Genomic DNA, 17165 nt, shown 5'->3' with positions numbered 1-17165 from the left:
AGTCTGTTTCAGTAATTTCAAAATCTAAGATTGTCTTTTTTTCGCACAATAACTGTACACGTGAAGACAAGCGCTAATCCCTGTTGTTTTTTTAATGGCAGTTCAAAAGACAATGCAGTAGTGGTAGCATTCGTCTAAATAAAAGGGACAACTTGCAAAGGAATGTGGATCTCATGCGCTTAGATGCATGCCTACCTTCCATGCAGCACTCTATGTATTAAACGAGACTTCAGTATAGCAAATTAGACATTAATATAAAGTTAGTGACCTAAAAATTCCTTATCACTTTTCATTCTGAGTGGGATAAATAAAGGAAGAGACGGTTCTTTCAGATAAATAAATAATATGTCAGGTTAGTGAAAAACTAGCTTAAAATAAAATTATTCAACAGAGACTTTATTCCATACAAAGTTATACAATCTCTTTAATTAACCGACACAATATCAGTGAGACTAGCCTCTTCAGGAATTATCTTCATATCTAAGAAATATCCATAAAGCCAAGTTAATTGTTTATTGTTATTCTCTGTCCGATAGGACTAACAAGTTTAATTACGCATGCGATACTGGATGCACGTGTGACTACAACAAGTTTAGTCCGATATGCGGGCATGATGGCCGTACATATTTCTCAGCCTGCCATGCTGGATGCCAGAATGTTACTGTTGTAGACGGCACCATTGTCCAGGTAATAATTAGAATTTATTAAAAGATATCTTTTACTAGTTGGTAATTCATTTTATTTTTAGAATAAAATTTACAAATACAAGTTATATCTGATAAAATTAAAGTCTAATCTCACTTCTTACTAAATCAAAAAGACTAACTTCAGTTAAGTCGTAAAATCTGCGTTAAATACACTTGCTCGACATACTTGTTTTCATTTCCTTTCGTTAAAGGAAGTTACTGGACGAGCAGATTTTCGATTTTCTTCTGACAATTCTCGTTTTGAACTTGCCTCATTACGAAAAAAACAAAAAGATTTTTGTAAAATTCTGTTAATCGCAAGTGCACTCCATTATTTTTGAGATTTTTACGAAAATGACTCCTACGATTTTCGTTAAATTTTATTCATTCACTGCTTAGACATAGTTCTATATGTTTTATATATGTTATAAGTTTAATGGGTACTTTGGGAAGAAGTGGAGATTATACATGCAGTGTAATATACAGGGTCCTATTTACTAATATAATTAACAAGGACTGTTTTTATTGCTGAAATAATGATTCTATCCTATAAATGAAAAGTAATGCATTTATTTTTCATACCCAACCCCTTTAGCAAAAAAAAAATATACAAAAATTGGGTGTGCCACTGCATTTACACACAGTGTGAGAGAGAACCACTGTTTCCAATCAAGGAACTTCAAAACGGAAGCCATTAAAACTCAGTTTGTAAAAATTTAACACTTTCCTAATAGTTCTTGATATAAGTAAGAGAAGGTAAAAGGCTTGGTTTGATAATTTTAGAATGGTAGGCAATATTTGATTTGTATATTTCATTATTCCTTTTTTAAAATTAATTTTGTTGTATAATTTATTTATTAATTTTTATCATTCTTATCCTTGTTTTTCTAGTATTCAGAATGTCTATGTGTGGGTGATCCAGATTCAAGACATCCAGAACCTGGAGTAGCAAATGTTGGCTATTGTGATTTAGAATGCGGCAATTTTGTATGGTATATACTATTGTTTTCACTATTCGTCTTTATACATTCAACTTCTGAAGTTGGTAGTATGTTACTTATACTGAGATGTGTGGACCCGACGGACAAAGCAATGGCCTTGGGTCTGATTCAGTTTGCCATCGGCCTATTTGGTAAGTGTTCGTCTCACTTTCTCATTGAATCTAATAAACTTTCATTAGACATAGTTGACTAAATGTATCAAACACTTCTTAACCATAGTCGCCATACTTCTTTCAATATCATTCCATTAAAAATATTTTACTTTCACACTGTGAATCTTTGTTATAATTTTTTTATTATTATTTAAGGCGCGTCAACAGCTAAGGTTATTAGCGCCCAGAGCTTTTTTCAGTGCACTGTCGGCCTCCGGACAGTGTACTCTCGTTTTCAAACAAACTATCCATTACCGGACAGTGAGCTGTAAGAAGCTCCTAGGAAGAGAAAATCTAAGGGCCAGCAGCTGTATTCGAACCCTATCTGCTAACCACATAACTAATCCCTTCCCTTATTATTATTTTTAAAGAAGAGAAAGTTTATTGTCAAACTCAGTCGTAATTTTGTATTTACTTTTTTGCTAAGCTTTCGGCCTATTCTCTTTAGTTTCGACCTGTGGAAAAAATTATAATTGAAATTGGCAATCATTTTTATTCTCTTTGGATTAATCAGTAACCAAAAACTGTGGACAATACTCTCCAATTATTTTTAAAGTAGGTGGTTTATATTGTGTATTTTGAGATATATTTTTGTATTGGTTCCTTTCAGGTAATGTTCCTTGTCCAATAGTTTATGGAGCTGTGGTAGATTCTGCATGTTTGATATGGGAAACGACTTGTGGAAAGCAGGGCGCTTGTAAACTTTATGATGAAAATTTCTTCAGGATGTTTTATCACGGTGAGTTACACAAATATTTACAGTATACCTATTATAATTTATTTTATCATTTTATTTTAAAGTGAGTAAGAATGCAAATTTGTTGATTTACTCGATTTGAATATTCAATTTTTAGCGACTTTCAAAAAAAGGGTCCAATCATTTTCTTGAAATGTTAAATAAGAATTAATTCGCTAGATAGTGGCGAAAGGTTTTCCATTACACTTGGACGTAACTTACGCCAGCCATTATGGTTTAGAATCTTCAGTAAGGGAATTTTCGTTTTAAAGGGTTTCTTTTAACATCATTTTATTATATCATTTATTACAGGATCATATTCATGTCTAATGTTTGTTAACTATCTTATTGTGCAAATTCTAAGTTAAAAAAAGAAAAAAAAAATGAAAATTGCAGAGAGAAAGTATGTGATGGATCACACCTAAGTTCTTTTGCATCAATATTAGATCTTACATACTTAGATACTTACTTTATCTGTGATTTACCTGTAAACGATTCTAAAAGTATATTCTAAAAAGTATATCTAGTATTAAATATACATAAACCTACTTATGAAAAACATCATTATTAGGACACCATAAAAAAAAATCAAACAATAAAGAACAAGAATAATTGTGAGAACAATTAAACACTTAAGTAATAAAATGAAGTGAAAGGATTAGAAAATAAGGTAACGCATGTGGTTCTATATTTTTTATCTTATCAAGGTAGGTCACCAATTCAATTTATTTCTACTTGTGCTCATTTCTATAATCAAAAAATTATTGACAAAATCCTTCATTTACTTTAACCTAACTGATGGCGTAGGCACTGACAACTTTCTTAGTATGAAACTTCCATTATGGTTTCCTTTTAGATTGCGAGGTTTTTATTTAATTCAACAGCGTGTACAAACCTGTTTTTCAGTTTCTCGTCCATGTCCCTTTTCATATTATTGAAGGGCTTTACATTTTACTGAAGGACTGAATTAATTGATGAAAAAATGCTTCCAACCTTGAGAGTGATCTTTAGTGTCTGCCTGTTGCAGTTCGGAGTTCCTGTAATTGTTCAGCCTCCTGTGTGTATAAATCCAATAAATGAATTTACTTACAGAAACCTTTGCCAATTGATTTGAGGATTTCTATTGACTTTTCTTTTGAGATCAAGTTGGGGTCCCAGAAAATTATGACAGAAATATTTCTACTTATACTAGTGGCAAATTCACCGCATTGAATACAATGCAAAAGTGTATTTGAATTAATAACTGTGTAATGATAAGTATGTGAAAGTAATAGCAGAAAGATTAGAAACTTGATGTAAATGTATATTCTCACATGATCTTTAACATCCCCATCTTAGTACTCTCTGGATCCACGCCTAGCCTCAACGTGTGATTTTGGTATTCGCTGGACTATACTAGTTTTATTGTAGGGTATTTCACGTCAAGTCATTTTGTTAATTTAAATTGATATGTTCCTGTTTTATCCAGATTTTATGTATATATATATATTTTTTTTTTGTTTTTAGGAACAACTGGAGCAATACTGCTTTGTGCATTTTTAGTAGACATTATAGTATGGTACAAAGCTGGTAGCATTAATTTTGTAGATGAACAAGTTACAGCTCAGGAAGAGGAATTAAATCCTTTTACGGCGAAATCAAGATCTGAAACTAGTGTTTAAAAAAGAAAAAAAAGATTAAGACATTTTAGTGTTTTTATATTTTTTAAAAAATGAAAGTTATTTTACTATTTTAAATAGATTTTATTTTTTGAATATATTTTTTAAATGGTTAAGAGGAGAGTTGTTTTTGGAAAAACAAAGAGAGATCTGAAACTTGAAGAAAAATGAATTATATATAATGAACAAAAATAAACTATATTGTTTAATTTATAAATAAAATTTTATGATCATGACATCACAATTTTTTTATATAAAATTTATTCGTGACTAATTCTTTGTGATAAAGTAAATAGGTCTGTGCTTATTTTTTTAATTGAAGGGCCAGTACCGTATTATTTTTAATTTTCTAATTAAATTTTATTTAGAGACAATAAATGACTAATTAGAAAAATGGAGAAAATAACTTTTGTACATACATTGTAAAATAATAGGTGTAGTATGTTAAGTTACACATTAAAAATATACATATATACATAAATATATTTAGAAGATATTTATTTTTAGGCGAATGATTCGTTTGCAATTTTAAAGATTTATATTTTATTTCAATTTCTTAAATATATATTTTGAAAAGATAAATAAAAAGCTCAAAAACATTTTTCAAATAAAAATAAGACTAATTTAGTCTTCTCGCAGCTTATGTTACTACCTCAGAAGGTTATGAATTATAACCTCAGAAACAGTCGTTTTTCCAAAAATGTTAACAACAATATTAGGTAATGTAGATAGTATAATAAATTATTTCGTAATACTTAATTTTTTTTGTTAATGTTTTGTTGGTACGTAAGCTTTTTTTACGATAAATGAATTAATTTAATTAAATATCGATGTTTTTAAGTTATTGAAGCCATTTATGAACCGGTTTGCACTGAATACTTTTTATTGAAAAAAATCGATGTAGGTATTGTTTTGTATTAATGTGTTGTTTGGGGATTTCAATTGATCGATAAAAAGCTCAATATACAAAGCTGCGTCAGGAATATGTTGATGTAGCCAATTTGCTGAAGAAGCTAGATAAATCTTTATGAATTGTTTTACAGGGGGTACGTACATTTGTAACAAGTTTGTACATGGAATATTGCAGCGAGTTGCACTGCTTTCTGAAAGAGCTAGATAAAGTCCAAATTGTAGGTTTAAAAAGAGTCATTGTGAAAACGAAGTCTACTTCCATCATAACAATGGAATTATTACCTGATAGTTGTAGGGCACCACGACTTAGGCGGATAGGCTAGTCTGAATTTCTAGAAGTGAATTGACGCAAGTTATTAAAACAGTTACCAAAATGGCAACAGACTCATAAAGCGAGAAACGATTCTTGATAGATACAGGATCTTACAATAACAATACAAGTCATGGAATCCGAACGTGCCTCGATCTATAGTCACTATTTAGTCTATGACCATAAATTTAGTAACAAAATTATTGCAATGATTTTATTTTATTTATATCCGAAAATCCTTCCTGAATAAATTGTCTGGTTCATTAGTGATCATTTTAATTGTTATGAATGATTTGATTTATTCACTTGCTCTAGTAAAAGGTCACTGGGAAGAATTCGGTGCAAATGGTCCAATCTAATTTATAGGATAAGTAATTTCTGCAAAATTCGTATTTATAAAGTTATTTTTCTTTTCTAATTTCAGAATCTTACATTATTTTTAAAATAATTTCAATTACTTGTGTGTTTATTTTAAAACAAACAATTGTTTTTAATAAACATAAGATTATACATATTTCACTATGCAATTAAGTTAAGATCTATTTTTTAGTAAAATAATCTTGTTATTTATATAAAAAAACTTTCCTATTATTGTAAAATTATCTATTTAGTAGAAGAAATATATATATATACGTATATATATTTTTTTATGTAAATATTTGTAAAATATTTTAGTTGATTTTTGATAAATGTTAAGACTGGCAATAAGATTGTGTGCTGAATCTTAAATTCTAATAATAACATTAAAGGTGTACAACTTATGAGGCAAATTGGGTATATTTGGTTTGGAGTAAAATTGACAAATTTTGTTTAGCAAATTCTTTTTTATTTAAGGGAGAGCAAAAAAATTTTGTTTAATAATTGGACAGGAACAATTATCAACATTATTATTTTATTAAAAAAAAGTTCGGGTCAAGTGCGTGAAGTTAAGAAAACGGATTAATCGCTTCCACCTACTCATTTCTGTGATGTGATGCGGTGGGGGAAAAAAATGTTAAACTTTTGTCTTCCCAGACATACGACAGTTGGGTCGATTAGCGAAAAATTCATATTGTTCAATAAAGCTTCTGGATAGACTTAATTTAATTAACATCCACTTTAATTTAGTAATATTGTATCTGTGATGTTTCGACACCGAAAATTACCAAACACTTTAAAAGCAGGATAAAAAATAGGATGATGGATAATGTAGGTAACAGTTTGATCCATTTACATAAGTTAGATGTAGAATCTATATAAATTCTAAATTCACTACTTCGCATGTCTTCAGTTTTCCTTATCCTAATGTTGTTAATGTCTTTTTCCATCTAGGCTCTCCTTTTCATTTAAGCTGTCTTTTAAGAGGATGTATGTGGATACATACATACATCTCACATCCCTCCAGGTTCTTCTTTGCTTACGTTTGGTCTCCTTCCATTTATTTCCTTTTTCTAAACATATGGCTAAAGTCGGCTTTGTTCTGACTTGTCATTACAGGAGATTATGTGTGTAAATGTTGTTTCGAGTTCTCGTATTCTTTCAAATTTATTTTTTCAACTTCTCAGTAATACAAGTTTAGAGGGGTTGTCTTATAAGAAGCCCTTTTGTGCAAATGAATCTTCTAATGAAATTTAAAATATTTACTTATCCTACGTTGTTTGTACATTCATGTCGTATTGCTATCGATTTTGAAATCTATTAGTATCATATCATTCTTACAATAGGCACTCTATCTTAACAGCTTTCTATAATGATCGGGTTAAGAGCAACTTGCATCCTAAATGATGATACTAAATTAATATGGATTCAAATAAAATAAAATAGATGATTAAAAAGACAAACTGCAGATTTTTCGTACCTTACCAGCCCAATTATACTTTTAAAAATTTTTATCCCACTATTGGATAGAAATTAATGCCCTTCGATATAAAACATTTCGCCTTGACTTAGTGCCGTTCCTATTTCTGTTTTAAATGTAGAACCTAAATTTAATTTCAAGCCTTCAGAAGATCAAATTTGACTTGCTAGCTACGCGTCACTTGTGATTTCTTGAAAAAATAAAAGTTGAAAGGGGATTTAAATGAGCTAAGAAATGGTAGCTTGTAAGGCCCCTGCAGTTTAGGTGAATATTTTGTGCATGATAAGTTACAATGCTTATTACTAGCCATCTTCTACAATCATTTAAGTAAACTCTTCTTAAGCAACTTATTAGTGTTGTAATTAAAACTTCAAAATAGATTCAGTGAAGAACTGTATGTAAATAATTTATCATATTTTTCGTATTTTTGGCAGCAGTTCGGTATTTCGGCAGCTGGGGAAATGATAGCGGCATAGGTTACGCTGCAACATTAATGCAGTTGGTAACTACTTTTATTAAAAGTTTATAGTATTTTTCTGAGTAATGAAAAAAATAATACAGTCAGGATCTGCCATACTAACGTATACGCTAAGGACGCATTGAAAGTACCCACTTCGTTTTGTTAAGTCATCCATGTTCTACAACAGATGCCAACGATTTTTATTTTTTACTGAATAAAGTGGCAATTATTTCTCCGGAGAGTAGTCATTTCACTATGCCACCTACGAAAGATTAGTTAGCTTAAATATTTATTGTAACACTATGCGGGATTCTTTACATATTTATTATACTACAGCATTTCGCTCGATTATTTTAGAGTACGAATTGTTATTAAGAAATAATCGAGAAATCTGAGACTTGAGTAAGGAAGTTTTTACAAGTCAAAAACCATGTTCGCTTGAACTCCTTGTGAGCAAAATTGAACTAAATTGTCGGTATATGTAAGTTTCTCACTTTCAAACTACTAAATGAATTTTTGTTTTGTTTTGATGTTTTAAATTATAATGAATAAATTAAAACTATCAATGGTAGGATTGCCAGTACCATGTTGCCTCTCGTAACGACTTATTTATTTTTTCGAGCTAGATATTCGTTCCTTTAAGTGTTGAAAAGGAAGAAAACAGTAAGTTGTGCACCTACATTAGAATGTTGATCCTACGAGAGTGAGGCATTATTTTTTTTAATGTGCCATATTACGATCGAATACAAAAAATTAAATGAGTAGTTAATTAAAAAAAAAAAATCTACAATATTCAATTAAAATAAGGTAAAGTTTCCTCAAAATGCACAAAAGTTATCTTTTTTAAAAAACAAAGAATATAGGAGTACAAAACTATTAAAAGAAAATCTACAAGTACTGAAAATTATTTTTTAACATGACTCCATTGTTTTGTACTTTTATAAACAGAAGAAATACGATATATATTGCTAGCATAAATACATATTTTACCAATTCAATGAAATGCTGGATATTTTTGTAAAAATAAAAGATTAGAGTTTTTTTTTTTTATTTTCAACAAACTCAAAAAATAAGCTGAAGATTTTGAAGGAGATAGAAAATTCTATCTGCTTTATTAATGTGCCTAAAGTAAAATATAATTTTTGTAAAGTAAATGTTTAAAAAAAATTATATATGTGTACTATATTTAAATATATATAGATACATGAAATTTTGTGAAACTTCTAGATTTATAAAAATATGTACAAATAGAATTTAACACTAATTACTTAACGAAAGAAAAAATATATTTACCACATAAATTATGAATAGAAATTACTTTACTCGTCATTTTATTTTTTATGGTTAACGTATCAAACCTTGCCAGAATTTTATTATATACATCAAGATAAAAAGCTAACCAACGAACAATAAAAAAAAGAAGTGAGTGACTAAGTACAGACAATCGATTACATCCATGAAAGTATTGTGGGCATCAAATTTAAACTGCAGGAAAGTAATTATTAATTAAAATAATTGTTGGTTACAGAGAGCTGTGATTTCACTTGATGTACTAAACCTAAATATTCTAGGGTAGTTTGGCATAGCCTTCAGTTTTTACCGAGGTCCGCACCTCATTATCTGCCAACTTCCCATTTTGTCTGGGTGTGCAAAAACTCAAAACAATCCAATTAAATGCCCGAAAACCTTCTACGGTATATGTTAGGCAGTGATGGAAATCAGTTTTTAAGTATGTTAATGAATTTGAGAGTTGATGATTGAATGAATACCAATAGCGAGTGGAAATGAGGTTCAAGAGGATATAAGGACACCAGTAACGAATACACCAGCCAAAGGTTTTGTCGTTTGCTTCGATATCCTAAGAATCAGTGAGTAACATCCGGACGATCTTAGTCTTCTAATTACTTCCAAGTAAAAAGAACGTCTTTAGAGAAAATGCATATCCTTATATTATCAAAACTGCAGCTGTTTGGGAATAAGAATAAAAGCGTTCAAAGTCGAACACTCTGGGCAGTTGTTAGCTAACTTTTTCGTAAGTCATTAAAAAAATTATTCAGTCAGTCTGCCTAACGGATGTTTTTCAATTTTTTCAGTTTCTTCTGAGAACATCGTTCTTATCCAGCCACAGATATTTTTTTTTAGTTTCTAGTAGTGTGCGAATGAAGGTATAATTATAGTTCTAAGATTATAATTTGACTGTGCGCTTTACATCCGCTCAGCTCAATGTTTTATCTTTCTTTAAAGATACTGTTCGTTGATCTGCATGGAGCAATAGTAAAACTTTATTTTAGATTCAATCTAGTGACAATCTCCATATAATAATCACATTGTTTTTAATGTGAAAAAAGTTTTGCTATTAGAAGAAGTAAATCCGTAAATATGTGGAAGTACTGTGAAAAAATAGTTTCACAGACCACCTCTAATGAACTAAACATCGAGATTTTTTGGCTACTTTTAAAAAAAGATAGGAATTTATTTTTATGTTAAGGGTAATCAGTTACAAATAATTTAACACAAGAATAAAAATATTATTGATAAAATATTTATTACTACCTCAGTTAAACAAACATAATAACATGTTGTACCAATAACATAAAAAAACATATCACTAATGATCCACCACACTTCGCTAACTGGAAGGATAATATAAGGCACTGCTATGCTGTTTCTTTTTTAAAACTTCTTTCATCCTTTTTAGCATGGCGGGTAATTGTTCCACATGTTTGTCTACACATTTGATAGCACATTTCTCAAAAACTGCACCATATTTATCCATCTGAGGAAATACATATTAAGCAAACAATTATGTTTGACTGAATTAATATCTTAAAAATTCTCGGTACTTTTCCGTTAGCCGGGCGCAAATGTCGCCAATTGTGAACCAAACGCGAGCCAAGTCAACGGAAAAAAGTCGAAAACGTTCAACTATAAACAAATATTAATTAATAGTAAGCAAAACAAGTTCAACTATAAACAAATATTAATGAATTGTAAAGAAAACAGTTTTACCCAATACTGTTTTTCGCTTGCGCCCGGCTAACGGAAAAGTACCAAATTCTCTTATTGATTTTTATCTCACTTATGCAGATTTCTTACTGCTATTCATAATTATAAGTTACAGCAGCTCCATTAGAGATTAGAAGAATCTCACTTTTTGAGGATAGACTATACTTTCTTAGAAAGGTATTTACGACGTATTAATGTAATTTTCTTCACGAAAATATAAGAACCGGTGAACTAAACCAGTGATAGCGACGAAAGACGGAACTAAATGTCAGAAATTTTATATTTATTGGAGTTACCTGAAAAACTGAATTGTTCAGCAATAGTAAATTAGATTAATGTGTTTATTAAGTTAATGTTTTAATTCATTATTGCAACGAAATTAATTTTTAACACACCTTTCGACGTTCCCATTTTAAACAGTTAACTTAAAAATTGGCTAAATACAGACGTTGGTTTGTAAAAAAACAGACAGAGGAACCTACAGTAAACTTTCACCATTCTTATTATTGGGTAGAGTGTGAAACAAGGATTAAAAAACTTACATCAGTATCCGAGGGCGTAGGTCCAGCTTTATCTCTTATCTCATCATTGCAATCCATAATACATCTTTGAAGCCGATTCTAGAAAGAAATATGAGTTAATATTCGTAGAAAAATATATTAATTACTAGTAAAAAGGCTCCTGCAGGCCCAATGCATACCTGTACTGTACTAAATTCTTGTTTAACAAAATGTTCTGCTTCGGTCAGACCTGAGGAACAATTTTGAACACACTGATGCACTTGCTCCATTGAATCCGTATTGTTATCACAACAACGAGCTGCACATCGATGCATGTTAGCCTGTAATCAAAGAAAGAAACTATACAAATTTGGTTTCAGTAAAGAAAGAGAAAACATATAGTTCTTTTGAAAATGGATTACCTGCATTTTACGTAAATATTCTGTATCAATTTCATTCACTATTTTTTTCATAGCATCTTCAACCCTTCTAGACTGTTGTTCAACCATTGTGCTGTTTATATTAGCTTGTATTAATCCCAAACAGAAAAGTATGTATATAACAAGCTTCTATGTAATTTATTTTTAGAGAAGGAAATATAAGAACTATCATAGATCCTTAACTCATATTTACTTTAGTTACTCATAGACATAGTATATCGCACACAAAACTGCCGAAATCTTTAAAACCTGAGACCTGAAGGTTAATAAGAAAAATACATTATAACCTTTCCGAAAAACACGTGTATTGATAGTAATGTAATGAAAGAAGGTTTCATTACTTCCATGGTTTGAAGGGGTTTGGTACTGTAGTAGTGTGCCTGGTGCAGTTAAAGGAGATCAGACGTACAATATAAGTTTTCGTTGTAAAGGTGAACAAAAACACTTTTCTCTTTGAGTCAGAAAGAACGAAAGGCAGAGATTCTAGTTCTTAATCCCGACAGGTAAACTTTTTGGTATCGAAATGAAAAGGCTTTTTCCACATTATTCCGGTAGAATTTAGAATTTGTATTAGTTTTTATCATCTTACTAAATATGGTAAGTTAATTTAGTATTTTAATACACCAAAAGTAACTTGTTCTTTTACAAATCTTCATCTCAGAATAAAGGATAACATAATGTTACGTTGCAGGGAAAAGCAAAGCAGAAGAAAAAAGGAGAAGCCAAAGCTCTGACCATATCTCACCCAAATAGCAGAAAAGCTATGAAACTCGCTAAACAAGCTATTAGGTCCGTATTTTTTTCTCAGTATTAATTCGTAGATCTCAAATTTTTGTTTTAATGCCAGAATCAAAATTTATTAAACATCACTCGTTTGAAATCTCTGTTTGCAACTTAATGCTCTTTACTATTGAAATTAATTACATAAGTTCCATCAAAATTCAGAGCGTTTTTTTTTTCATCAACTATTTGAAGTCTTTAATTGCCATTAACTGATTTGAAACAGGAAAAAAACTTCAGTTTTGGGGGAAGATATAGTTGTGAATATTAGTCGATCATATTTCAGTTGATATTTGGTTCAGAATTAAAAAAATGCTACTCTATTTTACTTGTTTAAAATATATACTAAAATTAACATCTGTTACTTAAGGAAGTTCATTCATATTTATTTATTACTTTTTCTTTTCAGACGAGCTGCCAGACAAAAAACTAAGCAGGGTTACGCTTTAAAAAGAAACATATTTGGCGAAAAATTACTTTGGTTTAGAGATAACTTGGATCCTGGGGTAGTTTACACACCAGAAATGTTTGAAAATCTAATTGAAAAGTATGTTGTGCTCATATTTTTATATTTTAAGCTTATGGTAGCTTCTTCTCCTATTGGGATTTTATTATTATTTGATTATATTTCAGGGATTATTATTTGTCTCTTGGGAGATAAATTAAATAATACATTAATTAATTATGATCTCTGATTACATATTGCTCCCCCAAAGAAAAACAGAAGCCAGACGAGTCTCGGACAATAACCTTAAGGGGAAACTGCCTGAGCTCTTCCTCCTCCTACCTAATCCTTAGGATCTTCTCTCACCTCTTAACCATAAGATGTATGGGTGCTTCTTCCTCCTTATTAAAAACTGTAAAAAAGGGGTTTGTTATGAACTTTATTGTGTGAATGTGTTTCCACAAACCAAAAACCCAGTGAGGGATCCTAACACGAGTGTGAGAATTGTCCTTAAATGACATTGATCTTACCTTCAACTATGTCGTATGTAAAGATGTACTTAAATTTAAACGATATTGGACATGCTCCGAAAAATGATTCATAAACGAGAGAGAAGTATTGCTCAAGTTTCATGAGAACTGTATTTCTTTTTACTACTTAAAAAATATAATTTTAGGTATTTATCTCGATTTGATGAAGAATTGGAGCAAATAGAAATTAAACACAATATTGGGCAAAGAAAAGGAAGGCAACATGCAAGTAGAGAAGATGTAATCAAGTTGACCCAATCAAGGGAAAAAGAAGAATTTAATACTTCCGGAATTGGTATGTTGATTTTAAGTTTCTTTATTTCAAAATAAGTAATATTGCAATCTGTCAAATCAAATACTGTCATTGTTTATTACTCAATAACAGTTCCTTCCATCACATTTTTGTTTTCTTTTGCCCTTATAAGTGGAAGTATTCATCGTTGAATATCTTGCTTTTAGTATTGATTGGATACTACACAAAATTTTTGCTCAATTGGATGCCTAGTTTCATTCAAAAGCTAATTAAAAATTAAGAATTTAATGATAATATTTGACTTTATCGCTTGTAATTTTGTCCCAACGTTAGCTGATGTTTTATTTGCTAGACCAAAGATAATCCTAAAACATTGCTCGAGAATTAGTTCTTCTGAATTCTTGTTGATAGAAGTCTTTGAGTGGGGAACCATGCAAATTTTCCCAGTTCGCTGTTTCAAATAGAGTTACATATCTCTTTTAAGTTGATAGACTATACCTCAATTTGTTGATGTTGAAATAAAATGAAACGGTGTATTCTCTCTCAACTTCTATTTCTTTTACTTCTGCATTGTAATAAGTTATCATATAGATAAAAAATGTTTCTGACAGAACTGGTTCATTTTCAGCATACAAATACATAAGTAGTAAAGTTATTAAGTAATAACATCGTAACATATATAAAGTGAAAAAAACTTTTTGTAAGAAACTGGACAGGCTTTTTTTCAAAGATCATTAGATGTTAGCCAGTTCTACATTTTTGCAGTCAGTATTCCAATTATGAAAAAAATCGTATGATCTATTTCCGAAAAAAATATTGAAAATACTGAAAAATGCATTTAGTAAAGAGTCACTGTACTTACTGTCGGTTAAGCTATTTTAACGAAAATGATATCCGAGGCACCTATCGAAAAATCAACTTTGAACTCGTAGTTTTTTTTTATTTGAGTTGGATACATACTCATGTTCCAATTTGAGGCACTACGGTTTGAGCATATTGTTTTGTTGATACTGGATTAGATTCCCGGTATAGGCCTTGGATTTTATCTAATGGTTTATGTGAGAAATTTATAGAAAGTATTTGTTAGGCGCTTCTATCCACGAAGCCCAGCTTGGTAGTTGGATATTAAAGTCCGCCTGAAAAAAGCGTTTCTTTACTTCATAAAAACGAAAATTGTCCGGTTTAAAATGCGCAAATGCAGTTTAAATTACAAATTTTTATTTTTTCAGTGTAGTAAGCAAAAAGTATTTCTCTACCATTACATTATAAAAAAGAAAGAAAAAATTAATGCTACAGTACACAGTCCAAAATTTTGTACTTTTTGAAGAGTAGCGTTTAAAGAATCAGCAATTTTTATAGAGAATACTTATGGGTATAAAGAATAAACAATGTTAAGAATAGAGTAATTTTTTTTGAAGAATGATTATTCATTCCTAGAAAAGAGGAAGTATTGCGATCATTTCAAATTTTTGAAACACGTGTCTTTGATGTTCTCTGAATCAGAAAAAGAAGTTTTTAGAAAATAATCTCTCTCTCATTCAGTCTGTGTTAGTGAGCCTGACATAAATAACCTGTCTACCTCATTTAAACGAAAATATCAATTTATTGGAAGGATTTTACACTTTTTTTTTATATTTTTTTTTTATTCAATTCGTTTACTCAAATCTTTTAGATATATAAATTTTTTATGCAACATTTTTCCAAGAAAATGCGTTTAACGTTACTTGAGGAAGGTCATGGATTAGGCTCCCTTCATGAGTATCATCTTAGTATAATTTACGGCTAAGTATCTTATGCATGAGTAAGAAGGACTAAATTTGTGAATAAAATTCTAAATTTCAAACTACTGAAGTATTTATGCAGTACTTATCTACAGTATTTATTTGTATACATTTTTATGTTATTTTTTGCATGGACTTAAAAGTCGTATAGTTAAGTACATCACTCTGGTACTTTAATTTCAAACTTTTACAAATAATAATATATGTACAAATAATTTTATCTAAAAACAAACTTTCGCTAATAAATACATGCAGAGAAGGAATAACCCTGAGTGGTTAGCAAATACTAAATTCCCACGCGGAGGACCCGGGTTCGAATCCAGCTCCTGGCCCTTTGATTTTTCTCTTCCTAGGGAGCTTCTTACAGCACACTGTCCGATGATAGACAGTGTTGCCTGTAATGAAAGAACTTTGCGGAGGCCGGCAGTGTACTGAAAAAAGTTCCGGGCGCCAATAACCTCAGTTGTTGACGCGCCTTAAATCATTAAAAAAAAAAAATTGTATGACTACTTATATAAAGAGCTGTAACGTTTGTTAGAAACGTTTTTTGAGGAAAATTCAATTTAGAATCTTTTTCGAAGGTGAGGTGTGAGGATATATCACCAATTTACCGTCGGAAGTGTTATTTATGCAATATTTGTAAGGAAAGTAAAGTAGAGTAATGGCCTATTTTTCAGGCGAGGCCTTAAGTCCAACTACCAATTAGATGTCTCTTAAAAATTTATTAAAACTCCTTTGATTGCAGAAAATAGCGTGACCGGAAGTAAATCTCGTCAACAACAAATTTTTAACGGTGTAAACAGTTTTGTTTTCAACTCTTTTCGTATAAATTGATTTTTTTTGTCTGAGTACTGAGACGTCATGCCTCTCTTTTAAACCATATTATTTTAATAAATTTAGGTGAAAGCCAACTGATAAAATTAACATTTCAAATTTTTAGTAAATCTCGTGAGTGTTCACAATATAAATTTTTATTTGGGAATTCTGCCATTTCTACAAAAACGTACTAATGGCGAAAGATAATGAAGTTGTTCATTGTCATAAATAATTATTTAGTATTTACAAAAGTTTTGTTGAAAAGCATTTACTTCGTCTGATTAAAGTACAAAGTTGTCTTTTTCTTGCTTGAGTATGTTCTTATCAAAGTTAGTTCTACAAAAGCGATTGTATTGCTGACATAAGATTTATTTTTAGTGGTATCTAAAGATTTTCATTTTTATTGAATGAATGGCGTATTGTTATAATTTTATTTATTTATTTATTTTTATTTTGCAGAAATGGTTAATATTTTAATACCTCAACAGTTAGCCATTTTTCGTGATTGGGATGCTGATCTTAATAAGATACATAATTTTAGTATTAAAAGAATTAGTAGAACATTTTTAAAAAATTATAAAACCATTCATAAACCTCAAAAAGATTTGGAAATTCAAGACAACAATAAACGATCAACAGAAACAGGACAATCTATGGAAATATGTTCATAAATGTAATTATCTACAAAAATATTTTATACATATACATAGAACTTGAATAGTCTAATGAGTTTTTTTATTTTATTTAGTAAACGCTCTAAAATAGTTTTTTTTTTTAATTCATAATTTTATTTTTTATTGTTTTTTTTTTGTATTTGTCTTTCAAAACATTAATAAATAAAAATTAATAAGATATCTATGCT

At 30.0% G+C, this 17165-nt stretch overlaps 3 protein-coding genes across 3 annotated transcripts in view; 2 read left to right on the top strand and 1 right to left on the bottom strand.

Moving 5' to 3' along the window:
* Positions 1 to 12299, top strand: part of LOC141458182 (solute carrier organic anion transporter family member 74D-like) — a 100351-nt gene extending 88052 nt beyond the window's left edge. Inside the window, exons 6-9 of the mRNA XM_074135846.1 lie at positions 537 to 687; positions 1578 to 1818; positions 2450 to 2578; positions 4082 to 12299. Coding sequence (XP_073991947.1) covers positions 537 to 687; positions 1578 to 1818; positions 2450 to 2578; positions 4082 to 4236 — 676 coding nt within the window. The 3' untranslated portion in view covers positions 4237 to 12299. The remainder of the gene's footprint in view (positions 1 to 536; positions 688 to 1577; positions 1819 to 2449; positions 2579 to 4081) is intronic.
* Positions 10279 to 11986, bottom strand: LOC141458213 (protein FAM136A-like). Its single transcript, XM_074135934.1, has 4 exons — positions 11681 to 11986; positions 11459 to 11599; positions 11301 to 11378; positions 10279 to 10528 (listed from the first exon to the last, which is right to left on the bottom strand). Exons 1-4 carry the CDS (start codon positions 11765 to 11767, stop codon positions 10382 to 10384), a joined length of 453 nt encoding a protein of 150 aa, XP_073992035.1. The 5' UTR covers positions 11768 to 11986; the 3' UTR covers positions 10279 to 10381.
* LOC141458209 (translation machinery-associated protein 16 homolog) lies at positions 12022 to 17157 on the top strand. Its single transcript, XM_074135929.1, has 5 exons — positions 12022 to 12295; positions 12390 to 12487; positions 12888 to 13025; positions 13600 to 13748; positions 16763 to 17157. The coding sequence occupies exons 1-5, from the start codon at positions 12293 to 12295 to the stop codon at positions 16972 to 16974; spliced, it is 600 nt and encodes a 199-aa protein (XP_073992030.1). The 5' UTR covers positions 12022 to 12292; the 3' UTR covers positions 16975 to 17157.
* Positions 17158 to 17165: the final 8 nt, after the last annotated feature.

The sequence above is a fragment of the Rhodnius prolixus genome, unplaced genomic scaffold (assembly GCF_049639745.1).
Source record: "Rhodnius prolixus isolate KJV_2025 unplaced genomic scaffold, Rpr scaffold_5, whole genome shotgun sequence".
Classification (NCBI taxonomy): domain Eukaryota; kingdom Metazoa; phylum Arthropoda; class Insecta; order Hemiptera; family Reduviidae; genus Rhodnius; species Rhodnius prolixus.
Note: the sequence above shows the minus strand (reverse complement) of the source record. Positions and strands in the feature narration are given on the sequence as shown.

Bases quoted from the DNA above. Each gene is read 5' to 3' on its own strand.
- LOC141458209 (XM_074135929.1), top strand. The intron at 13,026-13,599 runs GTATGTTGTGCT...ATATAATTTTAG, and splicing joins TTTGAAAATCTAATTGAAAA to GTATTTATCTCGATTTGATG. The intron at 13,749-16,762 runs GTATGTTGATTT...TTTATTTTGCAG, and splicing joins ATTTAATACTTCCGGAATTG to AAATGGTTAATATTTTAATA.
- LOC141458213 (XM_074135934.1), bottom strand. From the start codon at position 11,767: ATGGTTGAACAACAGTCTAGAAGGGTTGAAGATGCTATGAAAAAAATA. The intron at 11,379-11,458 runs GTATGCATTGGG...ATTTCTTTCTAG, and splicing joins AAGAATTTAGTACAGTACAG to AATCGGCTTCAAAGATGTAT. The intron at 10,529-11,300 runs GTAAGTTTTTTA...GTATTTCCTCAG, and splicing joins CTACGCCCTCGGATACTGAT to ATGGATAAATATGGTGCAGT.